Below are 13,201 nucleotides of genomic sequence, written 5' to 3' on the forward strand. Positions count from 1 at the left end.
TTCTCCAGTTAAGACAAAAATGCTTTCACCATTGTTAAGTTAGACTCCAACAAAGCCACCATGGGTGACATTGTGTATCTGTTGTTGTCTTTTAAGTCCAAACCCTCTACTATGCAACAACTGATCTAAGAACTTCCCTTCTTCACCTCCATCACCTCATGCCCAGCAGAACTAAGGAAAAAAGGCTCCTACTCAAGATCAAGGACAAGCTCGGACTTACTGAAGGAGCACTTGCCATTGCTTTCAGTAGACTCCAACAAAGCCACTATGAGTAATATTGTCTATTTGTTGCTACCTTTTAAGGCCAAATCCTCTACCACGCAACGGCTGATCTGAGAACTCCCCTTATCCACCTCCATCAACTCAATGGCCAACAGAGCCAAGGAAGAATAAAGGCTCCTACTCAAGACCAAGGACAAGCTCAGACTTACCGAAGGAGCACTTGCCCTATCTACTTCTCGTCGTCACCTTCCATGCTAAAACGTACTAATGTGTTAGATTTGGCTTTGGCAACATTGTGGATGCTTTAAGGGCTCACGAAATGTCCATGTCCGGCGAATAGCGGTTTCATTCGGAGAGGTCCCCCCGAGCGCCTTAAGCGCCATCTAGCAAGTTGGTGCTCGCGTGCATGTAACCGGGTCGCGGCCCAACTTCATGCAAATTGCTCGCTCGCTCGCCGGCTCACTTCGCCCATTAGTTTTTTTTTTGCAATTGATCTTGTAGGAAAAAAATCATAAGATTTTATTAATATTGTTGAAGAGAATTGTGAAATATTTTTTTATGTTTTTTTAAAAAGATCGTCAAGTCAAGAAAAGTTCATGAATTGGAAAAATTTAGCAAATTTTAAAAAGTTAATAAACTCAAAAAGTTAAAAAAATTGAGAAAATTGCTCATGAACTCAAAATATTCGTAATTTTAAAAGGTTCATAAATTTTGAAAAAGTTGTGAAAATGGAAAAGGTTCATCAATATGTTTTTTTCAAGTTCCTAAATTTGGGAAAAATCAAAAATTTAAATATAGTTTTAAAATTGAGAAATGTGTTCGAAAAAATATATTCCCAAAATTATAAATTCATAATTTAACTAAATTTTGCAAATTTGAAAAAAGTTTCATGGTTTTGAACTTTTTTGTGATTTAAAAAATAAGGTTCAATTTTTATAACAAAAAAAGGGGAAAGAAAAAAAACAAACAAAAAAACAGCCAATAAACTGGTGGAAACCTTTTAGAAGGTTCGCAAAACCGGTGGGCCGAAAGAATGGGCGGGCAGCCCATATACTATGGAACGACTGAGGAGGTGTGTGCGCCCGTACTATATATAGTTATTTGGCGCTTAGGATTTGGGTTTCACATTTGTTGCCAACTAGGAGAGAGAGGACCTGTGGCCAAGCGAATCCACTAGTTAAGAGTTATCTCTAGCAAAGGTCAGTCCCCATCTTCTCACATACTGACAAATGGCGATTGTTTGTGCGTCACTTGTCGCAACCTGAGAGTTCCTTCTCATTTTTCCGTACGTTCATTTATTCATAACGTTATATATCTTGAACCGTGCGTCTGAGTCCTGCACCGTGTTCATCGTTAGACCTCTCACATTGAGATTTTTGAAATTAGATCCCACACTAATAGGTTTCGATGAATTTTTTTGACAGAAAAACCTAATACCCAGAAAACTAGAAACAAAAAGAAAGAATACCAAAAAAATAACCGAAAAAATAGCAACTAAAAATGAATAGGAAAGACAAAAACCCGAATCCAGAAGAATCGTTGCGTTTTTTTTTTACTTTTTTCAACTTCTAGCCAAAACAAATTTGTGCTCGCACGAGAAGCGTAGAAGCAAATTGTGCTTCTTGGGAAAGCATTGATTTTTTTTTCTTTTCGAGAAGCACGGCTGTGTACCACACGGAAGCAAATCTATGCTTTCACGAGAACCACTCTTGGAAGCACATATTTCTTTTGCGACAAACACAACTGAGCTCTCATGGAAGCAAATTTGTGCTTCTCGTGCAAGCACATTTTTTTCCTTTTGAAGAAGCGCAACCGTGCTTGAATAAAAGGAAAAAAAATCTCCAAAGCCTAAGAAAAACAAGGCAAAAACCATAAAGCGAAAAAATCCCATCTAAATCCTGAAAGCGCATACAAAAATATAAGTAAACTACAATTTAGAGAGAGAAGCCAACACGCGACACATGACGGCGGCAGGTGCATTACATGGCACTCTCTGAAACCACAGAAGTGTCCCTTAGGTGATAGCGGACCCCAAAGAGTTACATGCACAACTAAGATGTTGCCCACGAATGTCCATGGGCTTATGGGCCACCGCCGTAGTCTTAAGTTCAGATATTCTCCTAAGAAAGGAGGAAAAGGGAAACGAGAAATGAATTGGAGCTCCACACCCCTATATGAATATGAATATAGTACTAAAAATAAATACGGGGACATTTTAAAAATTATGAAATTTTGGAATATAAAATCTGGGTGCCGACTGTACCCAGGTTCAATTTCGTCACGAATGAGTGGTCTTGGTCTTTTCTATATATAGGAATATTTTGACTTTTTCTTTACCGAGATTACCTCTGGCATCCATTTTCCACGAAACTGAACACAAGTGTATAATGAAACCCATGTTTGATATCCTAAAATTCCAGAATGTTGTAGAACTTTTTGATATTATTTTTAATGCTATATTCATATAGGGGTATAGCACCGAGGGCAACAAAATCCTCATTCGATAGGAAATTCTGTTCTTAGTTCTTGTGAATTTGAATTCATACCGAAAGACTGCCCCTTAAAATAACAGACAAAGTCACCCACTCACAAAAGCAAACCAAAATTAAGCTACTTGCACTGAGACCCAACCATATGCTTAGCTTCATCTGAAAAGCCCCTACATTCACCCCTCTCCACCTGTGGAAAGTGGCTCCTACATAATCCTCAGCAACAAGTTAAATTATTTTTGGATTAGCTTGATCCAAGACTAAGCTGGAAGCACAGAAACATAGCAATACTCCTACTACAGCTCAACAAACAGGGAGTCAAACTGACTGCCACTAGCTACGCCAGTCGGTTTCCTTCCATTCCATGGCTAGCTTCACGCCATCCGTAGGCTGAGCCAGTGGAACAGCAGCGGAGAAGGCTGCTGCACCCCGCCGTCCACCGCCTGCTCCGCGCCGAACCCTGCCGGCCTCCGCTTGTGGTACGGCGAGCCCGCGCCTGCGCCAGTGCCGACCAGCTGGTGCTGCGCCTGCGCCTGCTGCCACTCCTGGCCGCCCGTGAGCGTGTCCGACTCCGTCGTGGACGACGAGAAGCTCTCCCCGGGGGAGCAGTGCCCGTCGCTGTACCGCTTCTTGCCGCCGCTGCCCACGGCGAGCGTGAGCTCCAGCTCCGCCTCCTCGTCGTCGGTCGCCTCCGGGCTCAGCTGCGCGGCGCGCGGAGTCGCCGCCGCGTGGCTGCCGCGGCGGGTGGCGCCGTACTGCCAGTGCTGCTCGTAGGAGGACGCGTCGAGCGCGCTCGCCCTGCGGCGGTGGTCGTACTCGGCGCCCGGGGAGCCGTTGGGGGAGGCGGACAGGCCGCTCTGCTGGCTCTTGATCTCCCTCTTGAGGTCCCGCATCAGAAGCTTCTGAATTCTGTACAGGCGATGGAGATCGTGAACCTGCGACAACGTACACAAATCATGAGGCCACAGTCATGAGACGGCGAGGCAAAAACTTATGAATTCTTATCTTATATACCTGCTGCCTGAAGGTCTCTTCATGCTTGAGCATGGCCATCTTGAGGGTGTCCTTGTCGCAGTGCATGAAGGCCTGCTCCATCGGCATTGTGGCGATCTCTTTCTTGCTCTGTTTCTTCCTCTTCCCCAGACCTGCATGGAGAAATAGGTAGAACATAAGCCTCTGCTCCAAGTATTTCCAACTACACTACACTGTATCATGTCATACAGATATGAGCTTGAGCAGAAAGTGAGCATACGAGCTGATCTCTCGTACTACAATGCAGGCACACAATTGGAGCTTTCGAAGTGGGAACGAGAATCGGGCACTAGATTCAGAGGGTGGAAAGGAAATAAAGGAGGGGAAGAACAACAGTGTGCATGACAGGAGAATCTCTCTGCTGGAGTAACTGTATTCTGAAGCAAGTCACCACCCAAAGGAAAAAGAAGGCTGAAAAGGCCTAAAAATGATTGAACAGAGCATTGCAGATTGATGAGCACCGGATGGTAAGGGAAAAGAAGAGAGGGAAACGAGCTCATTTCTCACCTATCAATTACTCTAGATGTCAGAGAAGTGACTCAAGAACTGAAGTGTCACTGAGCTCCAACTACCACTCACTCGGCCCTGCTCCTCTTCTCTTCTCGCTATCGGTTTCTGATCATTGTATGGCTCCAAAGGCCACAGGCTTTCCCTTTTATACACACCAACCAGCAGACCGTCGTCCCCATCCGTCCCTCTCCCTCTCTCCCTCTCTCCTCTCTCTCACTCTCCTCTGAGGGCATGGCCAATGCTCCACCGTGGAGTGGTGCTCCAGCTATACACGTAGGTTCGGATTGTCCAGCATGCTGCTTGCAGGCCAAAGCAGTCTCTTGCAGAAGAACCAGCCTCCTCGCCCAGAATGGTAGAAAAAAAGAGGAGAAAGCAAGCCGGTGTGACATCCCGCTGCTGCTCTTCCTATCATGGGAAACTAAACTGTGAAAAAGCTGAGGAGAGAGATGAAAAAGATGCTCACAAATGATGGCAGCTTGGTACCACATGTTGGGCAACTGCTAGATGGAACCATCCTCCTCACCCGTTCGTGCACTCGTGGAGGCATGGGGCAGCACGTAGATGCTGCCTCCATTGTACATGCCCTGAAGAAGAAAGAGAGAAGGAAAAGAGAAGGGGGAGGGGACAAGACACGAATGATGTAAGATTCCTTTCACAGTGGTATTTTAACCAGGCCTGCGCTGCACTGCAGGGAGGCATGCATGCCAAGCAACGGAGTACACTAGGACTGCAGGCCGACTAGGAGTATCTTTCTCTCTCTCTCTCGCTCGCTCTGGACTTGCTCTTGCGGCATGCAGCGGCTGAGCCGAGCAGAGGGGACAGGACCAGAGGTTGAGTAAGGAACGGGCCACCCCACACCCTACATAAATTACATGCCCGAGTGTGGTTGTGCGATCATGGATCTGTTGATAGAGAATTACTATCCCTGAAACGGAGAGCAAAAGATTGGACTTGTTGCTCCCTGAGAGAGAGGAGCGTGATGGATGGATAGATGGATGCAAAAGCATTTTTTGGAGCCGAAATGAGTGCTCCGAGAAGCTTTTACGATGACAGCAATACGTCACCGTGCTTTCTTTTCTTTCCTTTTTCTATTCTATCGAGATGCATGTAGAGTACTACTCCAGCGGTACAGCATGTCAAACACAGCACCAGCCTTGTGTACATCTGTCGTTTCATTACGGACGGCAGGTACCGTTCTTACCATAACGTCCGTTTTTATTTCGAAGTTACTAGGGCTTGGTACGTGCAGCAGGTGAAGAAGGCTCCACGCATCCAGTACGCACACGGGCACACATACCGTTACCTTTAACCATAAAAGCATCTACAGCCGGACTTGGCAAATCCGGTCCCTCAAACCTCCGCGGACGCGTCCGCGTGCACTGACGGGGCATCCTTCAAATGTTGCGCCGCACATTCACATACTGTAAATTTTGATCCTCAAATCCATACAAACCATGCACGTCAATCATACAATACAAACTATCCGAATACCAGTTCGAAACAAAACAAAGCAAATTATAGTTCCATAAACTGGACATGGCAAAATAAAATCAATGTCCGAGCGTGATGGATGGCCTCAGATCACTTGTCGGGTGCCTGCTCCGAGCGGAATGCGTCTTGCCCGTCCTGCTCTGCCTGCATCCGGGCAGCCTCCTCCGCCTGCATCCGAGCCATAGCCGCTCTCGCCGCCTCATACTTCCTATGATCATTGATCTCTATCTTCTTGTCCGCAAGCCACTTCTTCACATGCTCATCCAAGAGGGGCTCGTCCACCAACATGATCCTCGCATCTTCCGCGTCCCGTGCGAGTTGCAACCTCTCCTTCCCAAGCTCTATGTCTCTCTTGCGTCGATGTGGGTCGGGCTGGACGACAGTTCCGGCAATGGATCAGGACTGGAGGTGAGGATTAGGAGTAAGGGTGGAGGACGGCGAGGGTTCAGGCGTGGGAAATGTTGGAGGGCGACGGGAGAAGAAAGAAGGGTTTGTTGAATTTGGTGCAATTTAGGATGGGGTAGACCTGTCGGGTCTCAAGTGACGGGCATGCCGGGCGCCCCATATCCGCCCCATATTTAGGCTGCATATGGGGGTGTCGGTCAACCCGTGCGTTTGAGGCCCGTTTAAGGAGCCCGTCTAAGTCGGAAAAACGTGATCGAACAGTGACTGGGTATGAGGGGGGTTTGAAGCGTCCGGCTGTAGATGCTCTAAAAACAAGTTCACTTAGAAGCAACAGCCACTGGCCATATTCTTTTTTCTTCAAGCTTATTTTTGTTAATGCTCATTTCGTCGATCATAGGCAACAAATCGAATCAGACATTTGGTGTTAACTATAGGAGAATTTCTTTTGAAAAAACCCAGCAGAACCGCTGTGATTCCGCTGAAATGCATTGCCCCTGAACACATGTACTGCAAGGGGCAGGGCGTACATACTGAAGCCCTGATTGCCCCCGCAAAGGACATGCATTTGACTACTTTGACCAGATCATTGAGGTGCCGAAATAAAAAATAATTTGTTGCTCCAGTACGTTTTTTGACCGAATTGCTGCCGTCCTTGCATAGTTGGTTAAGCGTGGTCGACTGGTCGTACAGCCAGCGACAATATTTTTCCTGTGGACCATCCGGTGGCCATTACCACCAACGATCTCATTTGATTTGGGTCAAGGACTCCCTCTGGTCAGAGAGTGCTCCAGGGGGGCAGGCCCAGGGCCCGGGCTGGCGAGTCCGTGGTCCAGCTCCGGCCATTGTTCTGCTCATCCGCACCGTACCTGAGGTACAACCCTACCCAACCTACCCGATAATTAGCAAGGAAAGAAAGCGTTGAGACGGACAAATTGTGCGTTACCAGCGGCTAACAAAAAGCGCCTTTTCTTGGCCTCCCCTCTAGTAGCCCGAACCATCATGTCGCGTCGCTCCATTGGACCATGCGTATGGACACTGGTAGTAGTAAGTAGGGCTTGCGAGCTTAGTCCAAGTGCGGTTCCAAGAAAAGAAGCGCTCAAAGGGAGCCATGGCCGGCCATAGACACAAGGGTCAATAAAGCAACAAAATACTCCGACAATGTGCGATGAATATTCAGCGGGGTGAGTGAGTGAGTGAGCGAGCAAAGGCTCGTCCGATTGGCCGATGCAGTGGCCACCTGGGTTGGATGGTCCGGTTCGACAGTATAGCAACAGTTTTGTCTCGGATCCCCGTGGTGATGAAGGTTAGATTAAGAGTGGCGAGTGTGCTTAATTCTCGGTGATTTGGATTAGCGAAGCCAGTAGAGTGGCTAGAAGCGTAGGGTGAGTGACAGGAGGCTGATGGTGGTGGTAGTCTTTTCAGCGAGCAACGGCGCTGTGGAGCGTGGCGTGGGGAGGAACCGATGAGGGCGAGCCGACAGCGGCGCACGCGCTGCCGCGAGGGGGAGGCGCACACGGGACAGCCCGTGGGACCCGCGATCTCGATGGGCCTAGACAACATCGCTAGCTTCCTGGACCAGCCAAGATTCTCAGTGCCGTCCGTCGTCCCACTTCGCTTCTTCTGCTTGGAGTTCGACTGATGCGGCCACCGGCCTCGCCGGAAAACGTCAGGCGCTTCGGGAGCTTTATGCTGGAGGGTTGGATTGGATCGTGGATCCAACGGCCAGCTCTGTAGGCTGTAGCCTCTGCATCCGTCTGTAATTGCCGGATTTCTTAATTACAGACATCTGTCTGTCTGAGAGATTAACGATATCAAGAAGAGGTGTCCAACATATTTTATTGTAATTCTTAGTTGTAAGAATTACTTTGTAATTTCTTAGATCTTGAATCCAAAACAGTGTATGTGTAATTGTTGGCGAGCATAAATAAAGTTACACAACTCCATTCTTCGATGCACTTGTGAAAGGATTGAGATGCACCTAAATGAGGGTGAACAACGACAACTACAAAATTTACTTTGGTTGTTAGCATGTTTAGGCCATGTGAAATATAAAGGTGTGCCTAATCAATTTCTACGATGAGATAAATACGATGCTTGCAAGGTCAAGTGATCAAAATATACCACAAGTAAAGAGGGTGCTTAGGAATAACCGAAGACACCAGAGACGAGTGAAAGGGCATCCCCCTAAGTGTTTTGGTTTTGATGACAACGCAAGTTGCGGACTAGTCGTGTGCTTGAACTACACACGTATCCAAATGGCACAAGACGACTATGTACCCCTCTAGAAGGAGAAGATCAAAGACGACATTTTTGACACATTTATTTCTTTGGTCGTAGAAAATCTGTACTGTTAAGTGGGGCTCGTGTCGAAAGGTACAGGTGAAATCAAAACGCGTACACAAAATTTATATTGCACCCACATAACCTTCCTATCTATTTTCGAGGAGAGAAACCAATTCTACCTAGTGTTGGAAATAGGCACCCGGTTGTACCGCTTGACCCAATGGTAGTACCACTCCCTTATGGAGCAAGACTGCTGGTCAGTGGCGGAGCTATGTGTAAGTCTGGTGGTGCTGTGGCCCCCCCAACTTTGGACCAAACTATGAAGATTTTCTTTTAAGAAAGGGCTTAGATGAGAATTTTTTAGCAGTTTACACCCTCAAACACCCACGATTTAGCCTTGGCCCCCCAGCAGTTCCTACCTAGCTCCGCCAGTGCTGCTGGTGGTCATGTAAGGCGGTTGTACCGCCTACATGGGCGGCAGTACCGCACTCACTTTGAAGAAGCACTACCGCTCCAGGTACCGGCTGATGCCCTTTGAGAGATTAACGAAGGTATTCTTGTCATTTCCCAAAGAAGTGACCCTAAGTTTATCGAACCCACAAGAGGATGGCTACTACAACAGTGGCTCTACTAAGTCTTTGTGAGAGAATTAAATTTTAGTTTTTATAACCGGACCTTAACAACCTTAGGATGTAAGCGCTTATAATTAAAACATGCATATGTATGAGGACTTGTTTCTTACAACAATATATTTGTGACCGGGATCATCATGATCTTAATTTATGCTCTAGAAGACACCCGTTAAGATGTGCCTGCAGCGGGCAGAAGTGGGGTGTATGTCCAAATTACGTATTGACTGATTCGTAGTCTGCATCAAGAGTCATTTGTGCAACCACATGCCCTTACCATTGCGCGGGGTTACTTCGATTATTAAAGATAAATCAGACAAAAACATTCGGTGTTTAATGACTACACCTCATGTATCCCCATGGATTGGCTTTCCGCTACCGTACTAAACATTTATGTCACTCGTGTTCAGAATAGCGTTCCGCGTCCTCCCTGCTCCTAACTCCTTGATCGAACTTTATGATCCTAGGTACAGGTGGAGTCAAAGAACAAGAAAGGGACAAGAGTAAACTACATTGCAATTATAACACATACTCCATCGACCCCTCATACAAATACATAGAATTGCAAGGCTATGCCTTAACTCATTGTCTTACCAAATTACTCACACATGACGAGTGGATCGCATGAAGAAATCATTGGACAATACATAAAGATGAATGCTTTATTGATAATATGTCTTACAATGGTTGCCCGATACGGTACATGATTACAAGTATGGCTAGCTTAGAGGTGGTTTTGTTTCAGTGATGGTGACGGCGGTGGCTATAGAGATTAGATGGGAAATGGTGGCGGCTAGGGTTGGAGAATGGCTTCTCTTGCGGTGATGGAGGTTTTCGACGATGCTCCTCTATGATTTTGAAGATGGCCCCTTTATAAAAGTTGTTGGGTTGGACGTCACGAAGCCGCGAGCAGGTCGTACGACGCTGGTATGAGCGGGTGCGTTCCTACCTGACATCGTCTTTTTCTCTGTATTCAATGATGCGCCTCCAATTTATTTTTCTTCTTTCTCCATTTTGCATATTTCCTTCTAATTGACTGATTTTCTTCATATATGACCTCTTTTCCTGTGAAAACAAAATAAGCAGAGGATTTCATGATATTTCGTATTTATTAGTCATTGGAGGCAATATCATAGTGTTTTTCTCAGATTTTCTAAGATAATCCGGTTTAAACAACGATGCGATGAGCGTACAAATAACACTTATCACCGTCTCAACCATCGCTCGAGAGGCCATGTCCCTCGGATATGGAGTAATACACGGGCAATAACCCATCGACTGTTCTGGCTATATTTCTATAGTCGGTACTACTGGCCGGCTAGGCGGTTGTACCCCTCTGGCTGGATTGGCCACGCGATGGGGCTGCGGGCAGTTGTACTGCTCTCCGGAGCGGTTGTACCACCAGTTTATTTGGTTAGAATTGGAGGGACCTATAAAAGGAGGAGGTTCTTCCTCCTCCCACCTACTTGCCCACCCCTCTCTCTCTCTTCTCTATTAGTGCCCAAAGTTTTTTAAAATTTTATTGTTTTTTTTTCAAATTTCTACATAGTTAAAAATTATAAATATTCCAGTATATTTTTAGAAAATTTGGAGGTCCTTACAAAATTATACTCGAAATTTAAACTTTGAGCTTAAATTTCTCAAGGGAGTAGTTTGTTTTCCCTAACATTTATAACAGTATGTTAAGGAGATGGTATTCCATAAACATATAGAATTTCAAGCCCAAATTCAAATTTAAATTATGACTTTCATTTTTGGTGTGTGTTTTTCCCCGCAAAAAAAGGTTACATGTTTTCGACTTAAAATAGATATCTGACACTATCAAACATGCTCAAACACAGGAGAAATGGTACATGCTAGCTGCATTCTTCATTGCCACTGCATACACGGTCCGTAACGATAAGTATGCAAACACAGCTTTGACTGTGAAAACTGTGGAAAGAAAAATGGAAGGTTGACAAGCTTAAAGACGAAATCAAAAGGAGCAATTCAGCAGAAAGTTTGTGGGAAGGGGTGAAAGCCACCGTCCTGCTTGTCATCCTTTCCCCTCGGCAATCCTCTGCGAAACAAGTAATCGCTTTGGACAGCCGAGCATCAAAGCTTCTCGCTTTTCCACACTTGCTGCTGAACTCGGGGTGATCGCCGTAGTACTTAGGCATCTCCAAGGTGGACAGTAAACCTCCTGCAATTGCCCCGGATCGCACTATCCGGACCGCGGAAGCCATCCAACGCAGTCTTGTATTGGCCGCGGCACGGTCAGGACGTAATTTCTTCCGCAAAACGGAGATAAAAGTGGGGGAAGTTTGCAGTAGTCCGGATACGCGAACCGTACGAATCTGACACCACAGGTCCACCCAAAACCCTTCCTGAACCCCGCGACTTTATCCTCCCAAATTTCTCTCATTCCTTCTTTCTCTCTCGCCATCGCTGCCGCTCCACCATCCCGGCCACTACGCCACACCCCTGCCGAAAATCTGCGTCTCCGTCACCTCGGTGATCTAGCAGCCCCCCCGTCGCTTCTCCTCCGTCTCCGTCACCTCAGGCGATCCAACAGGAGTTTATTCAAATGCATCAACAAATTCGACATCGACCAACTCACGAGCACCTCAAGGAGGATCTGATTAAGTATCAGTGGGCGGTGAAGGGGACAACAATGTTGGGATGTACAATATTTGAACTTTTTTAAATTTTAACTAGTGTTGTATGTGGCTATCTGAACTTCTATGCCCTTTGCATGCGGCTACTTGATCGTGCGGACTGGGAAAAAAATTCGAAAGGCCGGATGTATGCGGCTACGGTTGGATGGCTGCCTCCCGCATCCCTGTCCACGGACTGGTGTTCCCTGTCCGCGGATGGATGCTGGAGGTTTTTTACAAGTTGCGATTGAAGATGCCCTTATAAACTTTTTAGTCATCAGCTCAGTTGCTGCACTGGCTTCAACTAAATGCCTCACAGATTTCAGTTTTGATTAACCTAACGTTTCCTGGATGATGGATCAAGCATATGCGAAACATCGAGCAGATAAGGATGATTAGGGTAGTTCCAAAAGTATGTTTTCCTTTTGATGCTGCGGTGAAATGGGAGCAATGATGAGGGAGATGCATGCTTGGCAGCAATCCAGAGGCTAAGCCTAGCTAGGTGCTTAATTTCAGTGATGAACTTTCCCCAAAAGCGCATCGATCCTAGCAGCCTAATTCCCTGGTCCTGTTTAAACAATCGCCAAGCCTGACCTGCACGAGTTCTATCTGCGGCTCCTGACCTCATCATGCCCTCTAAACCCCTAACATTTCAACTCGTGGCATGTGCCAAGCTATCATGCTCGTGCCGTTAGGGATCATCATGGAGATGCCCAGGAGTCAGGGCAAGCGTAATAGTTTCTTAATTACTGATAGATTATTCTTTGGTAACAAGCCCAATGACCTGATGCTGCAACCTGCAATGGCAGCGTCCTGTGCTTTTATCTCCCCCTCGAGTTTGAACAAATGTTAGGTTTCATCTCTTTTTACATCGGCATGGCTTTATTAAAGGTACAACAGTAAGTCAATCATACACTGCTATGCAGGTAAATACCAGTACTATATTGCATAAAAGTTTTTAAGTTTCATCTAGAAAAAGTAGATTTTTTTTGCGGGGTAGAAAAAAAAGTAAAAAAAAAGTAGAAATTGGCCAGTCATTCCTTGCTCTTTTATGCTGGACAAAAGGCATATGGGGTTCCAATCGTTTAAATTGGCAAACATAATTTTATTCGTGTATGAATATATCCATTTTTATGTCCACATTTATTTCATATTCCATACCACATTTGTATTTGCATTTATAAATTAACTCATGATATTTTTCACAACCATTTTTATTTTAGTTCGGAGGTTGATGTTGACTTGTCATATGGGCTTTTTCTCGAATACAAATATCGGATATTTAGGATTATCCGCCCCCACTTTCCACTCTTAGTTGGGTGGTACTATGCATTGGTACCCTTGTTTCAGGATGGGATCATATTAGCAATTTCCCCCCTAATCCATCACCCTACCCCTGCCCCCCAAAAGTCTCAGTTTGTTTTGAAGTACCACACCCATGACTAGACCATGAAACCTTCAACCATCAACCCCACCCTACCCCTGCCCCCCAAAAGTCTCAGTT

At 45.9% G+C, this 13,201-nt stretch overlaps 1 protein-coding gene across 2 annotated transcripts; it reads right to left on the reverse strand.

Annotated features, from left to right (window-relative positions):
- Nucleotides 1-2,842: 2,842 nt before the first annotated feature.
- LOC119306265 lies at nt 2,843-4,409 on the reverse strand. 2 transcript variants are annotated; one of them, XM_037582533.1, is made up of 3 exons: nt 4,251-4,409; nt 3,726-3,856; nt 2,843-3,646 (listed from the first exon to the last, which is right to left on the reverse strand). In XM_037582533.1, exons 2-3 carry the CDS (start codon nt 3,810-3,812, stop codon nt 3,086-3,088), a joined length of 648 nt encoding a protein of 215 aa, XP_037438430.1. In that variant the 5' UTR covers nt 3,813-3,856; nt 4,251-4,409; the 3' UTR covers nt 2,843-3,085. The 2 variants fall into 2 exon arrangements, with proteins under 2 accessions (XP_037438430.1, XP_037438431.1); XM_037582534.1 differs by lacking the exon at nt 4,251-4,409 and adding an exon at nt 3,964-4,240.
- Nucleotides 4,410-13,201: the final 8,792 nt, after the last annotated feature.

The sequence above is a fragment of the Triticum dicoccoides genome, chromosome 5B, assembly GCF_002162155.2.
Source record: "Triticum dicoccoides isolate Atlit2015 ecotype Zavitan chromosome 5B, WEW_v2.0, whole genome shotgun sequence".
Classification (NCBI taxonomy): Eukaryota; Viridiplantae; Streptophyta; class Magnoliopsida; order Poales; family Poaceae; genus Triticum; species Triticum dicoccoides.

What these genes read in the sequence shown, in the direction of transcription:
- LOC119306265 (XM_037582533.1), bottom strand. Translation starts at nt 3,812, where the DNA reads ATGCCGATGGAGCAGGCCTTCATGCACTGCGACAAGGACACCCTCAAG. An exon ending in AAGAGACCTTCAGGCAGCAG is followed by an intron (nt 3,647 to 3,725) that starts GTATATAAGATA and finishes ACGTTGTCGCAG; the next exon opens with GTTCACGATCTCCATCGCCT.